General features: G+C 36.0%; 1 protein-coding gene across 1 annotated transcript; it reads left to right on the top strand.

Moving 5' to 3' along the window:
- The first annotated feature begins 661 nt into the window (after window positions 1-661).
- HDAC2 (histone deacetylase 2) lies at window positions 662-19,710 on the top strand. Its single transcript, XM_004702010.3, has 13 exons — window positions 662-767; window positions 2,155-2,272; window positions 3,764-3,838; window positions 4,364-4,502; window positions 5,607-5,748; window positions 9,306-9,398; window positions 9,480-9,588; window positions 10,961-11,101; window positions 11,358-11,466; window positions 12,006-12,136; window positions 13,041-13,196; window positions 18,224-18,281; window positions 19,335-19,710. The coding sequence occupies exons 1-13, from the start codon at window positions 693-695 to the stop codon at window positions 19,363-19,365; spliced, it is 1,377 nt and encodes a 458-aa protein (XP_004702067.1). The 5' UTR covers window positions 662-692; the 3' UTR covers window positions 19,366-19,710.
- The last annotated feature ends 1,277 nt before the right edge of the window (window positions 19,711-20,987 follow it).

Below are 20,987 nucleotides of genomic sequence, written 5' to 3'. Positions count from 1 at the left end.
AACTTAAAAACTGATTCTGTTGGAAGTTAGTGAATGAGAAGTAGTGATTTTGTATTGTTTGCTTATTATAAAATAAGTCTTGGGTATAAATTTTAAGGTACTGGGATGGAAGATGTAAAATAAGGAAGTAGAACTTTCTCATGATTAAAGAATGAGTACTCTATTTCCATAAAAAATATCATGTGTGTGTCTTAAGTTCCCAAAGACTTCCTTTATAGACTATACTGAGAACATTTTAATCCCTGTAATGTCAGTTTATAAAGAATTTCAGAGATGTCAGTCAATCATTGAAGAAGCAATATTTGATAGTGAAATTTTGAGCTATATAAAACTCAGAGTATTTACTTTAAGGATTTCAATTTACCAGAGAATACTAAAGGCAAGTATTAACTTTAAGCAACAAAAACCACTTTTAAAATAGTGTTTTATTTGGGCCCACTCAAGTAAATTGCAAGAATTACAAATAACTTTTTCTAAATCAACAAATAAATATTACCAGTATGTATAAGTATGCATATGATCTTCAGGTTTCCCGAAGTTTGAAGATTGTAGAATCTAAAATCAGTGGGTGAACCAACAAATGCATTTTATTGACAAATGTTCCTTAATTCAGATAGTTCTTAATGATTCTCTTGCCTATATTATTTATTTCAGGTGATATTGGAAATTACTATTATGGACAGGGTCATCCTATGAAACCCCACAGGATCCGTATGACCCATAACTTGCTGCTAAATTATGGCTTATATAGAAAAATGGAAATATATGTAAGTGTACCTTTTCATAATGGATAATCACCTTGATTCTTTTTTATTCTATTATTCTGAAACTGTTGACTTTTTTTTAAGTTGCTCATGGAATAGCTATAATCTTGCAGATGAAACAATTTAGAAGAAAACATCTTATTATTTATTCATTAGTGAAAACTGATTGTGGTTACTGCTGTAGCCTCTTTTTTCCTCCTTTCTACCATTTTCAAAGGAATTCCTCAGTCCCAGGCTTCATAGTTCTGGGAAACAACTCAGCTTATCTGACTCAATATCTGTCACAGATCTTGTTGATGGTACCTGTTGAAAAAGTTGATCTGGAATAATTGCGAAAAAATTTCTTGGACAGTTCTACAGATATGTGTTGAGCATGCACTTTATGTATCATTAGGGGTCAAGCAGGATACAAACAATGTAAGATTGAACAGCTCCTTTAAATGTTTTTGGAGATGGGCTGAAGTGTATATAAAGTACAACACACAACAATTCCTATTTATTTGGGTAGAAAGAAAGACTTAAAGCAGTTAGCATTGTTAGGCAGAATCGGTGTCATGGTTCTTTCCTAGAGAGCAGATGGATAACAAGTAGAAAGAAAATGTTTTGAAAATGTTGATGGCAGCATATGTAAAATCTGCTTGATACAATTGATTGTTATAAGAGCTTTAAGAGCCCCCAATAAAATGATTTATTAAAAAAACATAAAGCAGATGGATAAATAAAATCGAGCTCTTTAAGATAAGGCTAATTAGGATAGGCAAAGAAAAAGGAACATTGTGAACAAAGACTTAGAATTGAGAATGATCCTCATTTGGGGAAACCAGTGATGAAATCACTGGATATAGAGCTGAATGTGTATAATGGAAAGTTAGGAAAACTGAAGTTTATAAGCATGGATTTGACTCCATACAAAATTGAAACATTACTAAAATTAAGTAATGATTAATTTATATTTAGCGTAAGCCTGACTAAAGGTATTTGAAACTAATTTTTGAATTGATTACTGTTTTCTAAATTACACATGTATAAATTTAGAGTCGTTTGAAACGTGATATTTTGTTCAGGAGGACTTAAACATTTTAAGAGGACTGTCGGCGGGTGGGGGGGCGGGGGGCAGGGGAGCCATGATGGTGCAGTGGGTTTAGTATTGATGTTCACAATTTGAGGTTTGCCCTGTGGACCTCCTAGCTCCGTGACCGAAAGATGAGGTTGTGTGTGCTCCTGTAAAGATGGATAGCCGTGGGAACCCTTGGGGCAGTTCTACTTAAGTCCTCTCAGGGGTCAGGATTAGTCTTAATCAACCTGATGGCAGATGGGATTTTGTTGTTATGATTTTTGCTTGATTAGAACAATTGTAATTTCACGATTCTGACACTTAACTTTTCTACAGAGGCCCCATAAAGCCACTGCTGAAGAAATGACAAAATATCACAGTGACGAGTACATCAAATTTCTACGTTCAATAAGACCAGATAACATGTCTGAGTACAGTAAGCAGATGCAGAGATGTAAGTTTTTATATTGAAAGTATATTTAATTATTGGTATATATAAATGAGCATTTCAGAAACTAGAAGTTACCAATATCTGAACCTTTTTCTTATTGATCTAAAAAATTTACTTCAATGTACTCATTGGGTTCCTCAGAATAAAAGTACTAATAAAGCTACTTTAAAAGCCAAAAATCCTACCTGCAGCCTGTTTATCTGCCAAAGAGCTGCTTGGATGTTCCTCTACTCTTTATGTTGGCTACACGTTAACTTCTGGATGATGCTGTGGGAAATGAATATTGGTAGAGGAGATCTTAGTCTAGACTTAAAAAAAAAATTCTATTGATTGGTCCATTTTCTAAGGTCTACTTTTATTGACCTTAACTTGATTTTTACTGTTTATCTTCCATATGTGTGCTTAATCTTGACTGTAGTATGTGTGATCCCTTTCCCCCTTGGTTGTGATATTAGTGAAGCTTTCAGTTCGCTTCTGTATTGTATTCTATTTGAAAACTTTACAAGTATTTTACTATAGAGATTGCTAAAATGTTTTGAAGATGGAATACCAAATAACATCCTTAAAGAATTTTTAAAGCTTTTGGCTGGAGCTTGTTTTCATTGATGAACTTTTGCGATGATTTTTTTCAAAGATAATTTTAATATATTAGTTAGGTATTTCATATAGTCATAGAACTTTTTATTTCCACAACAGATTTGAATTACCAAAATGTTATGATACCATTGGATTAGAGTTTTTGTAGTCCCTGTTTTATTTTTATGTTTATATGGAGTACTTCTGGAACAAATGAATAAGCAGGACTGGAAGTGTATACATAATGAGGTTTATGATCATAGCAGAGCAGTAAGAAATTAAGATTTGTTTTTTATTTTATTTCGTGCTAAAGGCTTTGAAATTAAGGGTGTACTAAGCTATATTAAATAGTGACCAGGTTTCTTGGAAGAAGTAGTTCGGAGAGTGAGGGTCGAGTTGATAGTTATAAACATCGTTCTTTTGTTAGTAAGCAACTTCATTGAACTAACATGCTGTGGTGTGTCTATGTATCTTAGAATGTATGTATGTATGTATGTAAGTGTATCATACTTCTTTGAGTAGACATACCTATAAAACTAAGCCCATGTTTTAGTCAGATTAAAAGCAAATACTTCTCTTTGCATAATTGATTTGTTGGTAGAGGCAGGTGTTCTATAGATAATTTTCTCAAGAACTTAGAGATGGTGTTTCATGTATAATTACAAGGGGGGCTTCAAAATTTTACTTGGAAAATACAATTTGAAAGATACTGGGACATTTCTATGAGCTTTTTTGAGACCCCTTTTTGCTTCATCTTAGGTAAAATAATTTACACGCCAACCTTAAGTTACTATTATAATTTGTTTTAAAGATTATGTGAAATGAAAAGAAATAGTATTTGTTGACATTCTTTTTTGTAAGAAGAAGATTTCTTAAATTACAAAATGGATAGAAATTAATGAAACATTTTTTCTATAGTTAATGTTGGAGAGGATTGCCCAGTGTTTGATGGACTCTTTGAGTTTTGTCAGCTCTCAACAGGTGGCTCAGTTGGTAAGTCTTGATACAATCATACTTAAAATTACTATGGGTTTCTTTCAGGGAGGTCATTTGTTAAAAGTAGAATTTTAAATAGCTGTAGATTTTATTAACAAAAAGGAATCCGAATGCATATACTTGGCTACAATTGTCTTTAAAGTTTCCCGGTTTTATGAACATAATGACTCAAACTTTATATTTAACTTTTTAGTTTATATTGTGTTTTCACTTAAGAGACTCACCTCTACCACACCTCCTCCTTGTGACCATGATTAACCATCATTTCTTTTTCTGTGAATATCCTTAGTAATTTGGGGAGGGCAGGGTCACACTATGAAACAGTATTTGCCTAAGGAGAAACTGCTTCTAGTAGTAACCTAGCAATCTTTTTTACCTTTTATAATGACCTTCTTACTTAAACTTTAGAAAAATTAAAATGTACTTACACATGGCATATTCATATTGCACCTTTGCCTGATTTTATTGAATTTTTATCTTAATCATGTTAAAATTGTAGCTTGACTTGTTTCTGTGCCTTAGCTGGGGCGGTGAAGTTAAACCGACAACAAACTGATATGGCTGTTAACTGGGCTGGAGGATTACATCATGCTAAGAAATCAGAAGCCTCAGGATTCTGTTATGTTAATGATATTGTGCTTGCCATCCTTGAATTACTAAAGTAAGTTAGATTATATTGATTCTTTCCCTGTGATAAAATGTTCTGATTGAAACACAGGACCTGTGTGTTAGCTTTCTTTTTTTTCTCATAGTTTATGATGAGTTATATGAATTCATTATAAACCCAATGTAAAAGTGCAGGCATTTTATTAGATTCAATTATTAGATTCTTAAAGTGAGAAGTGTCTAAAATTCCTTTTTAAGAACCCTTTAAAATACACACACATATGTAATGATTTGGTTATTCAGGTTTGAATTAAGAGTTTCAACTGATAAGAAATGATGGTTTTAAAAGGATGCCATTCAAAATTTACTTTTCTTGTTTTGACATTGTGGGTTTACACTAGTTTTATAAAAACGAATGTTATAGAACATTGATAAATCTGACTCTTCAGATGCATTCAAGTAATAACTACATCACTCCTGTTGGTGAAGTGATGAGAGTAACACTCGTGGTCTCTTACGGCGATTGAATTGTAGCACAAAAGAAGCCAGAGACGCAACAGAAACAAGTGAGCATGGCTGTGTTTCAGTAACACTTTATATGTGGACTTCAAGCGAATGTCATGTTCTTGTCAAATGCCATGACATCATTCCTTTGTTTTAACTTACTGACTCACACGCTTATATTGGCTCATAAGCTGTACAAAAAAGGCAGCTTGCCACAATTGTCCTGTGGTCAGAAGTTTGTCCACCCCTGTGTAATAATACTAAGAAGTTACTTGAGTTGAATACAATAATCTCAAATATGATATCATAATCTGTAGTCACTAATACACAGAAATGTTCAAAAGCATGGAGAATAAGTCAAAATAGGGAGGAAATCCATAATCCCACCTACATTAGACCCAAAGAAGGAATTTAAAGGTCGGAGAGCATATGGGAACCTTCAAAAAGTTCATGGTAATAAAAGATAATGGAATGTCCCCACAGATTTATTGAAGCCCTTCATATGTACCTTTCAATGTTTGAATAGTGCCTGAATCTTAAAGTAATTTAAAAAAATAACCATTCTGAAGTGCAAGCATTCAAAATAGTACTTTCTGATTGCTGCCTGTTCTTCCCATTGTAAAACCTTAGAAACTCAACGTGACTTTATTTTCAGATATCATCAGAGAGTCTTATATATTGATATTGACATTCATCATGGTGATGGTGTTGAAGAAGCTTTTTATACAACAGATCGTGTGATGACTGTATCATTCCATAAATATGGGGAATACTTTCCTGGCACTGGAGACTTGAGGGTAATCCTAAACTCTCGATCGTATTGACCTTCAATATATTGTTCTCGTCATTAACTTGAAACTTGCACTTTATGTGAACTGTAACATTTTTTAGAATTCAGTTTTGCTTAGTATAGGCCAAAATTAATGAGAACTTAAGGGACTGTTCTTTTGCTGGGTTTTTGTTTGAAAACTTTTTTAACATTTAAAAAAGCCCAAAACACTGTTTCATGTTCAGTTTGAATCTTTACATTGTACTCACAGGTTACCTATACATGGCTGGTTGTAAATATTGATACAGTAAAATAGCCAGGTCTTTCTCAAATTCTTCTTTATGACTGGTCTTGAATTAATAGGACTACTCATAGTGTGCTGTCCTCATCTGTCTCCCTACCCTCTCGCCCTAGTCTGTATCTGACATTTATAGTGATGGAGGAGTTAAGGGAGATAGCGTAGCTTCATCTTGGCTGCCTTTTACATGATCTTTGTGACTCCTGGGCTACATAGTACTTACCTACATTTTCCTCCTCTTGGCTTTATTGGGCAGCTGCTTTTCCTTTGACTGCATGCAACCTTAGGAAAGGATCTGCGAACTGAGGCCGAATAAATGCACTGGTACCACAAATAGCTTTGTATGGAGTGTTAATGTAAGGTCCTGTAAGTGGGCTTTTTTAAAAAAAATCATTTTATTGGGGGCTTATACAACTCATCACAATCCACACATCAGTTGAATCTGGCATGTTTGTACGTATGTTGCCCTCATTGTCTTCTAGACATTTGCTTTCTAAATGAGCCCTCGGTTCCAGCTCTTTTTCTCCTCCCCCTTCCCCACCACCCTCATCACTCCCTGATAGATTGTACATTGTTGTTATTTTCATCTCTCACACCGACCGCTGTCTCCCTTCCCCCATGTTTTCTGTTGTTCTTCCCCTTGTAGAGGGGTGTATGATTATGTGGTCGATCATTGTGATCGGTTCCCCCTTTCTTTCTCCCATTCTCTCCCCCAGTTCCTCCTACCCTTCTGACATCACCATTCTGTAAGTGGGATTTTATAAACGTTTGTCTCTCTTGACTTTTTTTACTAGAAGATAGCCCTTGTAAGAATATTTCTGGATTCCTGTGCATTATTTGGAAGTTATCATTCTTCTGATGATTTTATGCTCTCAAGAATATTACATTTTTCAGGCATAAGTTGGAATCGACTCGATAGCAATGAGTTTACCAAGGTATCCAGAAGATAGAACAGAGTTTAGTGGACGGGTGTGTCCCACTAACCCTACCCAATCCCACAAGTCCAGAAGTACATATGAGGGGTACACACCAAAAAACCAAAAAACCGATGCTCATTTGTTTTTTTGATGTGAGGGGGATAGTGCATTTGGAGTTCATTCCACCAAGTCAGACTGTTAATCAAGCTTTCCGAAAAGATTGGACAATAGTGTGTTACAAAAAAGGCCTGATTTGTGGCAGACGGGATTGGTTTGCCACCACGACAATGCACCTGCACACGCAGCCATCTCACCGCGCCAGTTTTGGGGGGAAAACAGCATGCCTCTTGTTTTTCGTACCTGACACACCTGGCTTCGCTCCTGTGCGACTTCCTTTTATTTCTGAGTGAAGAGGGACATGAAAGGGCAGCAGTTTGAGGATGTAGAAGAGGGGAAGAAAAAACGAGGGAGGTGCTGTCAGCCATCCAAACAGATGCGTTTGAAAAATGTTTCCAAGAGTGGAATCACAGATTTGACAAATAAGCAGACAAAGTTTTCTCAGTTTCAGTTTTAGAGTCAGAATTGTGTAATTAGTGTAATGGAGAGTATTCTGAAGCTGGTAAGGTTGTTTTTGGGGGGGGGGGTCCCCTGTCATATAGCTCACATATTTTTACCACTGTAGTCTGGAGGGATGTCTTGCCCCCATTATAATATTTATTGAAATCCTTAATTCATAATAAAATATATCAGAAATGCTGCTTGATTCAGCACGTCTCCCTTTAATGAAAGCACATGGTATTGACAAAACATTCAAAGTGAAATGCATTTGGGTCACAAGATTTTTCCTGCCTAGCACATTAAGTATATTTATTTCTATTTTATTTGTTACTTTTTCTATTTGGAGCTATTGTAGTTTACACAGATGAAAACCGCCTGCCATATCCTTTTCTACAAATCTGAAATTACTTTGCTTCCATAAAGTTTTTTTTTGAACCAAACGCTTCATGTTGAAGCTATTTTTTAAAAATTCAGTTTGGTTATGTGGGAGATTCTAAAAGAATCAATGTCATTTAGCATTAGTTCTGAATTACTATAAGATTTTTTTTTCTTTCAGAACTATAGAAAACCCAAACAAACTCACTGCCATCGAGTCCGTTCCAATTCATAGCCACCCTCCGGGACGGGGTAGATCTACCTCTATGGGTTTTGAGACTGGTAATTACCAGAGTGGAAAGCCTGGTCTTTCTCTTCACAACAGCTGGTGATTTCAAACTTCCAGTTAACAGCAAAACTACACCACCAGGTCTCCTTTCAAGCTATCCTATCTTAGTTATTTAAAAACTACAAGCTTATTAAAAAATGCCTTATTTTCACATGTGTGGCTTTTCTTCTTTTGACCACAGGGTGGTACTCTTCGTAAACTATAAATTAAGGTTAAACCTTTTCCTTATAAATGGGTAGATCACATGTAGGAGAGGATTTCATTTAAGGTTATAAAGCAAATCAGAATGAACTAAATAAGAACTCTAAGGTGAATCTTACTGGTTTCTCAAATTGTTTCAAAGTTGCCCTTGTTTGAAGAGGAATGAGAAACATTGTTGTGGATGAAGGACTCTGGTGAAGCTTTCTTTCCCATGTGCTTTTCTGCTAAAGCCTTGGCTGACTCAGAGTATGTTTTCATCCTTTGGTCCTTCAGAAAGTCAACAAAGTACTTTGAGTATGCCCAAAAGTTATTACCATGATCTATTCTCTCGACTGCTTTGCTTTTGCTTTGGCTTGACCACTTGCAACTCTGCTTTGATAGTGTGTTATCTTCAGGACCACACTCTAAAGTCATGTTTCATCTCCTCTTATAATTATTCCAGGGCATGCTTCGAGATCTTGATTCCATTTTTTAAAACTTTCCATTGTCTATATTTTTGTATGCAGCTGATCTGAGTCCCATCAGTTTTTGTTGTAGTCATTAAACAGAAAGTTTGCTCATTTTCAGTTTCAGAGTTAGGCTTGTGTAAGCTGAACCAGTTGTGATATCCATGGTTTTACACAAGTGTTTTGAAGGTCCCAGTTCCCAATTTTGTGGTCTGCTATGTGTGTGCCTTTAATTAGCCCTTAGTGTTGAATTTCTTCTAAAAAATAGTCAAATATTAATTAGATAAGAATATTTTAGGTTTTATGAGCAGTCCATAAGTGTTGTAACATGTGCTTCTGTAGTCTGCCTTATTTCATTTCTATATTCTTTCTCAGTCTATAAAATAATTTAGAATACTTTAGAATTGGAGCTATGGCCCGGCATTTTAATATAAAATGTAAAAATAAACATCAAATTTTAATTTTAACATATTCTCCAAGATCTGTTTAACTTTCCTTTAGGATATTGGCGCGGGAAAGGGGAAATACTATGCTGTGAATTTTCCAATGAGAGATGGTATAGATGATGAGTCATATGGACAGATATTTAAGCCAGTAAGTATTAACTATTTGCAAAGTTGAAATGGAATTTTAAAATACTGTTAGAGATAATGACATCTTTTATCTTTTATTTAGATTATCTCAAAAGTAATGGAGATGTATCAACCTAGTGCTGTGGTGTTACAGTGTGGTGCAGACTCTTTATCTGGTGATAGACTTGGGTGCTTCAATCTAACAGTCAAAGGTAAGCATTTTAAAGGATGGAGTGAGTCAGTGAATCTCTGAGTGGTACAAAAGGTCAGGCACTGGCTGCTATCCAGAAGCTTTGTAGGTTCAAACTCACTGAAAGGCTGTAATCTTTTTAGGCGCTGTCCAGCTCTGCTCTGAGCAGTATGCTGTCACTAGGAGTTGGAACCAACTCAGTGGCAACCAGTTTGGAGGGTTTTTTCCCCTTTCCAGGTTTTTTCTTTGGTACCCCCAGCTTCCCCTGAATGCTCTGGTCATAATTTTTTGCCTATTTTAAGAGTTGTATGCTTTATTTTTTTCATGCATTTTTGTTTAAAGTTCGCTTGAAATTGATTTTTATAACTACAACTACTCTTGTTTCAGCAAATTACATATTTGTTCATTTCTTTATTTACACATCTAGTGAACAACGTAAGCTCCTTCGGTTGCTTCCTTTTGGGTGTTTGTTTCTAAAAAATACCGTATTTTGTTACTTCATTGAAATTTTCTGTAATATCCAGTTCTCATTATAAAAATAGAGCATTTAACTATCCATATTATCCCAACACCAAAAAAAATTCCCCTATGTCCATTTCCACAGTACATTTACCTGAGAGCTGTGGTTGTAGTAACCAGGGGTTAGAACAGCAGCATCAAAAGATTTATCATGTTACCCAACTTTTATTAAGTTTTATACCTGAAGAAGTGACTGGTAATTTAATTAATTTTAAATGTTGACATTCATCCAGAGGGAATAATTGTTTTTAACGATAGGCTTGATTTTTATATTCAAATTTCTACATGTACAAGATGTTTAAAATTTTTTTTAGTAGTAATAGGTATTCTTTTTAAGCCATTAAGAAAAGTATCCATTTGTGATAAGAGCTGTAAGCCCCCAGTAAAATGATTTTAAAAATAAATAAAAAGAAAAATATCCATAATATACCTAAGATAACTCTCTTTAAATTTTTGTGGTATGACCTTCGTAATTTGTAAGGGGAAATGAAAACAAAAAAATCAGTCTAGATTGTGCGTTGTGTTTCATTGTAACCTGATTTGGTTCCCAGTAGCCTGATGTGTGAACCATCTTCCTCGTCACAACATATTGATGTTTTATTTATTTTGTTATATTTTAACCTAGCTGTGTACTTGACTTTTCTACCTGGCAAAATTGTTATTTATATCTTATGTAAAGAATATCATTGTGTACAAAGTATTTGATAAAAGAGTTGTCCTGGACATTTCCTTGAAATTTTAACATCTTGACTTTTAAAAATTAAAACGTATTAATGTGAGCTGAGTAACATTTGGTTTGTATTTTTATCTTTTTAAAATTGATTTTTAAAAGCTTAACTGCAGATTTGTTATTATCTGATTCCTTTTTGTGTTAGGTCATGCTAAATGTGTAGAAGTTGTGAAAACTTTTAACTTACCATTGTTGATGCTTGGGGGAGGTGGATACACAATTCGTAACGTTGCCCGATGTTGGACATACGAAACTGCTGTTGCCCTTGATTGTGAAATTCCTAATGGTAAGTTCTTAATACAATATCTTTATTTACGATTGATATCATAGGACTTCAAAAAGTTTGTGAGAAAAAGGAATTAAAAGATTATGAAGTATTTGAAGAAGCCACTTTGTATATAAACAAGCATTTTTTTGTTCAATTAATACTCAGTCTTAAATTTTTTCTTTGAAATATTTCGTAACCTGCATCTGTGCTTGCTAATGGATTCATATAAAACCTGAACTTTTCATATGTAACTTGAGTTGGTCTTTTTTAATAGAGTTGCCATATAATGATTACTTTGAATATTTTGGACCAGACTTCAAATTGCATATAAGTCCATCAAACATGACAAACCAGAACACTCCAGAATATATGGAAAAAATCAAGTAAGAAATCATTGAACTGTTTTGATAACCGATGCACTTTCATATAGGAAGCTATATAGTAGATTGTTTTAGCTTTTAATTAATGGAAATGTATGGACTTTATAGATCATACATTTCTGTTACCACTTGAGAAGATTTTAAATCTGCAGAAGATTTTCATTTCTATGAAAAATTTTTATTCTTGGACATGTTTTGATAAATAATGAATGCCTTATCTTTATGAGCAGTGTTTAGAATGGTTCCTTATCCTGGTTGCCTGGGTGTACATCCTCTCTAGTACAAACTAGCTATGTAGTCTTTGACAAGTTAGTTTTCGGTGTGTTTAAGGTTCCTCACTGCTCAGATAGAGTACCTACCTTATAATTCTTAAGCATCAATTGAATTACCTTGTGAAATATGTCAGTGCTTAATCAACGTTAGTATTGTTTTATTCATAGGTTTAGCTGGATAAAAGATGGGCTTGTTAATGTTTCCTCATGCATAGAAAAGGAACTTCTAATAAATTGGGTCCAATAACTTTTATGTGTTATTTAATTTAGACAGCGTTTATTTGAAAATTTGCGCATGTTACCTCATGCGCCAGGTGTCCAAATGCAGGCTATTCCCGAGGATGCTGTCCATGAAGACAGTGGAGATGAAGATGGAGAAGATCCAGACAAGAGAATCTCTAGTAAGTGAAAGCCTTGATGTGCACTGTGCCACCTTTCTCTGGTTAATTAAAGCATCACTAGCTAATTGTAGCAGCCCTTGGCATAGTGGATTGCCACTTGGGCGGCTAACCAGCAAGTCTGCACCAACACCACTTGACGGTAAGGTGAGACGTTCTGTTTCCTCTAGTCTCAAACCCTTGGGGGCAGTTTTACGCTGAGCCATAGGGTGCCTGTGAGTTGTAGTAACAGTGAGTTTGGTTGACTTGGAACAAATAGAAGATTTTTGTAGTCTAACAATTTCACATATGAGGAATTTTATGAGAAAAATATTTTCACTTTATCCATTTTTAGTCAGAGGTAGATTTCACTTTTTAAATCTCGAAGCATGGTTTATCCGTAGGTTTATCCGTAATTCCAGTTTATATGCGTCTACATAATTCCATTGAAAATATGCTTAACATAGTTAGCCACTTAAGCATATTTGGTAATAATTAGAAAACATCCCAGGTATCTGAAGTAAGATAAGGTATGGATAAGATTAAGCTCCTATTAAATTTGCATCCTCATGTTCCACTAAATGTTGCTGCTAGGTTTGTAGCATATTGATAGGTATAAAACGATCCTAAAGACATTTTTATTTGTCTGAGGCTTTTGGGGGGGTTCTCTGAATCTTAATTTTTAGCTTTTTAAATAAAACCCCCAAATATTTTTAATGTTTCTTCGAACTATTTCCTCCTAAATCAAACTTGCGTTTTTAGCACTAAACAGACTATGCATTTAGTACAGATCTTAAAATACTTACACATTATTTTCTGGTATTTTTAAGTAGTGAATGGTTAGGGGACTTGTACGTAGTACTCTATAACCGTTGTAAATCCTGTGCTATTTCATGTCAAATATATTAAAATCTGTATAATGTGTCAGTTCGAGCATCAGATAAGCGGATAGCATGTGATGAAGAATTCTCCGATTCTGAGGATGAAGGAGAAGGGGGTCGTAGAAATGTGGCTGATCATAAGAAAGGAGCAAAAAAAGCAAGAATCGAGGAAGATAAGAAGGAAACAGAAGACAAAAAAGCAGGTCAGTCTTCATTTGGTCACTGTGTTTTAATTGTAAGCTTTTTAAATGAGTGACATTACTACATCCCGAAGTCAATCACGCAAGTACAGGAGGAGAGTATAGGATATGGGTCCATACATACATTAATTGTATAAAACACTTTTGTACATTCATTGCCCTCATCATTCTCAAAACATATGCTCTCCACTTAAGTCCGTGGCATCAGCTCCTCTATTTTCCCCCTCCCTCCCCAATCCCTCCTCCCTCATGAACCCTTGATAATTTATAAATTATTATTTTGTCATATCTTACACTGTCCAATGTCTCCCTTCTCCCACTTTTCTGTTGCCCCTCCCCCCAGGGAGGAGGTGAAATGTAAATCCTTGTCATCGGTTCCCCCTTTCCACTCCACCCTCAGTATCGTCACTCACACCACTGGTCCTGAATGAATCATTCCCCCTGGATTCCTTGTATTTCCAGTTCCTATCTGTACCAGTATACATCCTCTGGTCTAGCCAGATTTGTAAGGTAGAATTGGGATCAAGATAGTGGTGGCGAGGAGGAAGCATTTAGGAACGAGAGGAAAGTTGTATGTTTCATCGTTGCTACCCCGCACCCTGACTGGCTCGTCTCCTCCCAGCGACCCTTCTCTAAGGGGATGTCCAATTGCCTAAAGATGGGTTTTGGGTCTCCACTCTCCACTCCCCCTCATTCACAATGATAAGCTTTTTTTGTTCTTTTGTTGCTTGTTCCCTGATCCCTTCGGCACCTGGTGATCGCACAGGCTGGTGTGCTGCTTCCATGTGGACTTTGTTGCTTCCGAGCTAGATGGCCACTTGTTTATCTTCAAACCTTTAAGACCCTGGATGCTGTATCTTTTGATAACCAGGCACCATCAGCTTTCTTCACCACACTTGCTTATGCATACATTTGTCTTCAGGGATCTTATCGGGGAGGTGAGCACACAATGATATGATATTTTGCTTTTTGCTGCCTGATAACTGATCTCTTCAGCACCTTGTGATCATACAGGCTGGTGTGCTTCTTCCATGTGGGTTTTGTTGCTTCTGAGCTGGATGGCTGCTTGTTTACCTTCAGGCCTTTAAGACCCCAGACGCTATATCTTTTAATAGCTGGGCACCCTCAGCTTTCTTTACCACATTTGTTTATTCACCCGCTTTGTCTTCAGTGATTGTGTTGGGAAGGTGAGCATCATGGAATGCCAGTTTAATAGAACAGGGTATTCTTGCATTGAGGGAGTACTTGAGTGGAGGCCCAATGTCCATCTGCTACCTTAATACTAAACCTATAAATGTATGCACATAGATGTATTTCCACAACCTCATGTATAAACATATATACATATGTACATGCCTTTATTTAGACCTCTATATATGCCCTTTGCCTCCTAGCTCTTTCATCTATTTCCTTTGAATTTCCTCTTGTCCCACTATCATGTTCAGCCTTCATTTGAGTTTCAGTAATTCCTCTCGGTTACATTACCCTTGGCCATACCCTACCAGGCCTCCTACACCCTCCTTACCCCCGATTTGGATCATTTGTTGTTTCCTTGTCCCTGGGTTTGTTAACATCATTTCCTTTCCTCCCCCAACAACACCAGTAGCCAATGACAGAAAACAAAACAAAACACAAGAAAGAAAAGCTTGTAGTTAGTTCCAGGACTATTTCTTGGCCTTTAGGAGTGTTTTCTGGTTGAGTCTGATAGGGCGACAAGCCCTGGTCCCAACGTCTATTTTTGGTATTCCCCGGGTCCTTCGTTGTTCGGTTCCCCTTGCTGTTCTGTTGCACTCCCTTAGTGTTTTGCCTCGGTGAGGTGGGATCAGATCAGAGGGAATTCCCATACTGTGTCTCCAGTGTTGTTCCCTGCAGGGCTGTGGGTCAGTGAGGGATGTCATGTCTTATAGTTTGGCCGGCCATATGGTTTTTTCTGGATTGGCTGCTCTGAGCGGGAATCTCGTCGTCAAGGCTTGGTGGGCCGGATGTGCTCCTCTCTCTCTTCCTCCCCCTTCATTTGCTCCCGTGTGCTCTGATCAGACATGTCCCTCTCCCTGAACTGCAGATTCAGTGCTGTCCTCTGGAATAAATTCTTCTGAGGAGAGGGGGACAGGTTTCTACGTAGTTGGGATTGGGGCTAGCCCCTCAGAGGTGTCTTATTTTTTAATTTAATTGGTGCTTAATTCTGAAGTAAATTTTTAAGAGATTTTTAAAATGTTATTCACATTTGGTTTTATAATAATACAAGCTTCATTGACCTTCTCTTAGTGACATAGGCATAAAATAGTAAGCATTACACACTGTAATATACATTATATAAGAGACCAAAATGGTCATAGATCACTTGTAGTCTGTGAGCAGTTGGAATTGACTTGCTGGCAGTGGAGTTGAATTCAGGGTTTACCTAAGGTTTGCTAATGGGAATAAAACACAAAAGAAGAAGTATATTTTCCTTAGACCTGTTTGATCATTTTGTAAAAGGTCAAAGATTTTGTTCAGAAAATAACCTGGCATTTGGGAACTGGGCTGTGGAGGATCGACTACTATCTGATGCCTTACCTTCAAAATGTTATCTGAGCATTTTGTCTTAGAAGAAAGGAAGCGTTTAAGACTGGATTCCCAGAGCACTTGGTAAATGCTGCTTTTGTTTCACTGAAACATGTCCTATTACAGCAAGCACTTCGTTGTCGGTTTTTTGTGTCTCCCTTTTGCTCTGCCTGAGCTCCTCCTCTCCTTCAGGGAAGACAGCATGTGAAATATGTCTATTCTCAGCACTTGGTATGTTTCCTGATTGATGTTTCATACCTGTGTGTGAGTAGTGGTGATGAGTACAAATCTCATTGGACCTGTAAAGTTGGACTCTGTAGCATGTGGGAAATTGGGTGCAACATCTTGTCTCTGTATCTAGTGTACTGAGGTTGTGTAACTGCTCTTGTTCTTCATTTTGCAAAAGAGATTTTGGAATCCATAGCATATCTTTTGTATCTAATTCTGTTCTTTTACTGCTAGATTCACTCCCCTGTAGGGTATTTATTGTTAACTACTATTTTATAATTAGCTTCTTGTTGTATTACAATGGTGGCACCACAATCTGCTCTAATCTACTTATTGGCATCCTGAAATTCCTCTCAGGTATTATTGAGGTAAGGTGGGCATTGCTTTAATGTAGAGTTTTTATAGCATTTTTCTTCTATCTCACTCTGGATGTCTTAGAATGTCTTTTTTGAAGTGTCTTTTAATCTATAAAGTTATATTCTGTTCTTTTTGTTCTGATAGGTTGCATGTCACTGATATTTTAGCAATAAATAGAGTTTTTCTGGGTTGTTTTTTTTTTTACTTTTAGGTCTTTATTCTCTTCTTTGTAAATAGAGTTTTAAAAAAGAGTGCCTTTGATTTAGGTTAATGGACTAGAGTTAGTATATAGCTCTTCAGTACACTTGTTGCTGGTTTTATAACTTTTTTGTGAAAACACTACTAGTTTATATGGTCCTGAAACTCAATAGGGCCTTGCAATTGTTAAAATCTCCCAATCAACTGATAAAAAGAATATTACTATGGAAACCTTTCAAAACTACATATATAGGCTAAGACCTAGAGCTAGGACCATTCCTTTAGTCTTCTTCCCACATCCCATATTGGTATTTGGATTATTAAGTGCACATAGCTAGAATTTGACAAGATTATCAACTGCTATATAATATAGCTCCTATGTCAAAAGGAAGAGACGTGCCAGTCAAAGTGCAGTATATTTACCGATGAAATATGAAACTCCTCTAGTTCTTTAGTGTTTCCTCCCCTCCACTATCATGACCCCAATTCTACCTTACAAATCTGGCTAGACCAGTGCATGTACACGGGTACAGATAAGAGCTGGAAACAGGGAATACAGGAGAGATAGACCCCTCAGACCAACAATGAGAGTAGCAATACCAGGAGGGCAAGGTGGGAGGAGGAAGGAGAAACCGATCACAATGATCTACATATAAACCCCTCCCTGGGGGACGGACAACAGAAAGGTGGATGAAGGAAGACATCGGTCAGTATAAGACATTAAAAAATAATAACAATTTATAAATTATCAAGGATTTGTCAGAGAGGGAGGGGGGAAAGCTGATACCAGGGGCTCAATTAGAAAGCAAATATTTTGAAAATGATGATGGCAACAAATGTACAAATGTGCTTGACACAATGTATGGATGGGTGTATTGTGGTAAGAGCTGTATGAGCCCCAGATAAAATGATTCTTAAAAAATAAATAATAATAATAGCTCCTAAATACATGTGTGTACCTCCCCTAAAATGTCTGTGTGTAGTATTTGGAACAATATATCTTATATATTTATTATTAGGTCATGCCTCTTAATTTTGGTTTATTTGGGTATTTAAAGAAATTTTGGCACATGCAGAGTAAATTTTTTCAGTGATCTTGAGTATATAGTAGTGCTGCTTGTGTTTTATTAAAATTGTTGAATCCAGTGTATACTTACACTGTAACAGTAATTAATTACAGAGTGAAGGTTAAAAATGAAAGATATTGACCATAGGATTTTTCTCTCTGGACTCATCTCTCTCCTCTTTCTAAGAGTACAAACAACAGCCTTGCCGGCCTTCTTTCCGTTCTTTATTCTAATCTGTCAATTCCTTCATAGTTACCATCTGTTTGAGGTACTTCTGTTTTTCCCCATCCAAATGTATTCTTCAGAATTCCTCTCAAACATTACTTCTTTGATACTTACCCAGCTCCCACAGTGTTGTGTTCATGACTGCACTCAACTTCTTCATAGCTCATGTCCCAACTTTAATGCTGTGATCCCAAAGAACCGGACGTTCCTAAGGGGCAGGGACTATGTTGCTATGTTAGCAGCCTGAATCTCTCTCATATAGCATAGCACCTAGCATAGTAAGTGTGTTTCATTATTGAATTCATAAATAGTAAGATTGTATGTGACAACATTTTATGTTTTATAAGTTAAGCTTTTTTGTATGTGTAGTTCAAAATAAGGTTTTATTTGTCTTTCAATTTTTGTTTTTAGATGTTAAGGAAGAAGATAAATCCAAGGACAATAACGCTGAAAAAACAGATACCAAAGGGTAAATTGTATTATCTAATGATTATATACGATAAAAATACTAAATGTGTGACAAAATTTGGAGTTCTTCATTATTGCTAGTGAGCATGCACAATGATAAAGGAATTATGGAAAACAATGTGCTAGTTCCTCAACAAAACTAGGACTATCATGTGAATCAACCACTGTATTCCAACCACTGTAGACCAAGCAGAGACCAGACACTTACTTGCACAGCACCATTCGTTGCAGCACTGTACCCAATAGCCAGAAATTCAGCACTGGATGGGGCCTGGGTAAACAACTACTAAGTGTTCTGATCCAAGATTCTGCAGAAGAATCCTGATCAGAGGGGGGCTGTTTAATGAAGAACAGAATTGCTAAATTTCATGGAATCCATAATTTCTGGAACCATTGAGTCTGCATGAATCCTAGGAAAGGTAAAGGCCTGAGGCAATCTTTTAAACCTTAAGCTAAAATTATCTCCAGACACTTTCTTAAGCCAAATCTCGGTATAGTTTAACTAGTAAACAGTGCTTTGAGCATTGTCCTCTTCTAAGATCTATCTAAATTGGGATCCAATCGATAACAGCAACTTGAAAGATTAGATAGATAACTTAAGGGGTGTTGAGTTTGGGAGAAACCACCCAGAAAAGAAGGTTGAGTATAGTTGCTCAACTCCAAGAATGTAATAAGCAGCACCACTGAATTGTACATGTATTGTTGAAGTTGTATATGCTAAATAAAATGGTAAAGTTTATTATTTTTAATGCCCCCAAAACCTACAGGCAAGACTAGGAGTACACAATTTTTAAATAAAAACAGTGCAGTTTTTATTATAAATCATGCAAATATTTGGTCACACAATTTGTACTAACATTTGCAGTTATCTTGGAATAGTTTAAGGAACCTACAAGAATAGAAAAAGGGAAAGCATTCTTGTGAAAACAAACTTAGAAAGAAAGCCATGATCAGTTCATGTTTCTTGGCATCAGCCTACAGGACTTGACCAATAGGTGAGTGCATTTAAACTGAGGATGTGCCATTGGTAATATTTTGTTAATTCTTTTAACAGAGCCAAATCAGAACAGCTCAGCAACCCTTGAATTTGAGTCTCACCAGTTTCAGGAAACCATTAAAAGAGTGAAAAAATAATTGAGAAGAAAACTGTTTTCTTGTTGGAGATTTTTGGCTTCGTTTTATACTACTTTGGCATGGACTGTATTTATTTACAAAAAGCTTTCGTTTTTTGTTTTTCTTGGCAAGTTTATTGTGAGTTTTTCTAATTATGAAGCAAAATTTTTTTTCTCCACCATGCTTTACGTGATACTATTTAAAATTGATGTATTATTATGTCAAAAACTGATCTATTAAAGAAGCAATTGGCCTTTCTGAGCTGATTTTTCCATCTTTTGTAATTATCTTTATTAAAAAATTGTATTTGGATTGTCTTTTGTCTGTTATTAATGCTTTAAGTCTTGTTTGAGACTAGTGATAAGATTATTCTAGAGAATTAGGGCAATTCTGACTACTTGAAAGGAGATCAATTGTTTACTATTTTGCTTTAGTTCACATATGCTGGATTATATATATATAAAGTGTACTTATATATTTAAAAGTAACATTGGAATTTTTAGCTTGTTATTTAGCATGCTCTTTTCAAATAGAATGGACTTTTTTTATAAGTTCCTGGTACTCAGAATACAGTATGAATCCTCGTGTGTAATCAGTTTTATGTTAGTTTTATGTTTGTGTACCATTTACTGCCATTTTCTTTAATTTCATCATCAGTATATATGAATCTCGATAATTATGTGTATTACCAACTGTGAAACTAAATACATTCGGTTAAGATTCTTCTCACTGAAGTTTGAAATGCGGTTCTCAGTGAATAGAGAAAGGTCACTTGGTTGGAGAATGAAGGAATTCAGTTGTTCATGGCAGGGGTAGAGTAAAATGTAGGTAGAACCAACTCAAATCCATTATCAGGGAGCCAATTCCTGCTCTGAGTGACACTGCTGGACAGGTCAAACTGCCTTGGGGGTTTCCAAGGTTGCCAGTCTCGATAGAAGCAGACTGCCTCACTTTCTCTCGCAGAGCAGGCGGTTGATTCACACCACCTTCTGTGCGTTTTCAGCAAGCACTTGAGCCACTGCCACCAGGCCTTCTTGGAGATAGATATATAACATAAATACACTTTTCTCCCCACACTTAGTACTCCTTTTATTAAGCAAGCTTCACAAATTGTTAAAGTTGTCTATGTTCTCTATTTGTATGTTTCTAATTTTACCCCCAAGGAAGTTGCTGTAAAATAATTCACAATGGACAGCTAGAAGGAAAGATGATTTTCAGTACTTGTTATCTCAAATTAGAATAAGAATAAATGAAAATAATGAAGTTGTCAGTTTCAGTGTACCAAATATAATAGGCATTCTGTCGGTGTGTTTACCTGGTAAATAAACAAGCCCGACCTTTCTTGTCTACTGCATTAGTCTAAAATGAAACCACCTGTTTAGACAAAACCTGATTATTTCTACTGAATGACACTGAAGTCCCACGATTTCACCCAGGATTTCAGACCAACGAAATAAACGCCTTTTTAATTTAATTTTATTTTTTTAATTATTTCATTACGGGCTCATACAACTCTTATCACAATCCATACATACATCAATTGTATAAAGCACATTTGTACATTCATTGCCCTCATCATTCTCAAAACATTTGC

This window comes from Echinops telfairi, unplaced genomic scaffold (assembly GCF_000313985.2).
Source record: "Echinops telfairi isolate 266 unplaced genomic scaffold, ASM31398v2 ScPeMD7_3533;HRSCAF=4204_0, whole genome shotgun sequence".
In the NCBI taxonomy this organism is placed as follows: domain Eukaryota; kingdom Metazoa; phylum Chordata; class Mammalia; order Afrosoricida; family Tenrecidae; genus Echinops; species Echinops telfairi.
This window is presented reverse-complemented; position numbering and strand designations above follow the sequence as displayed.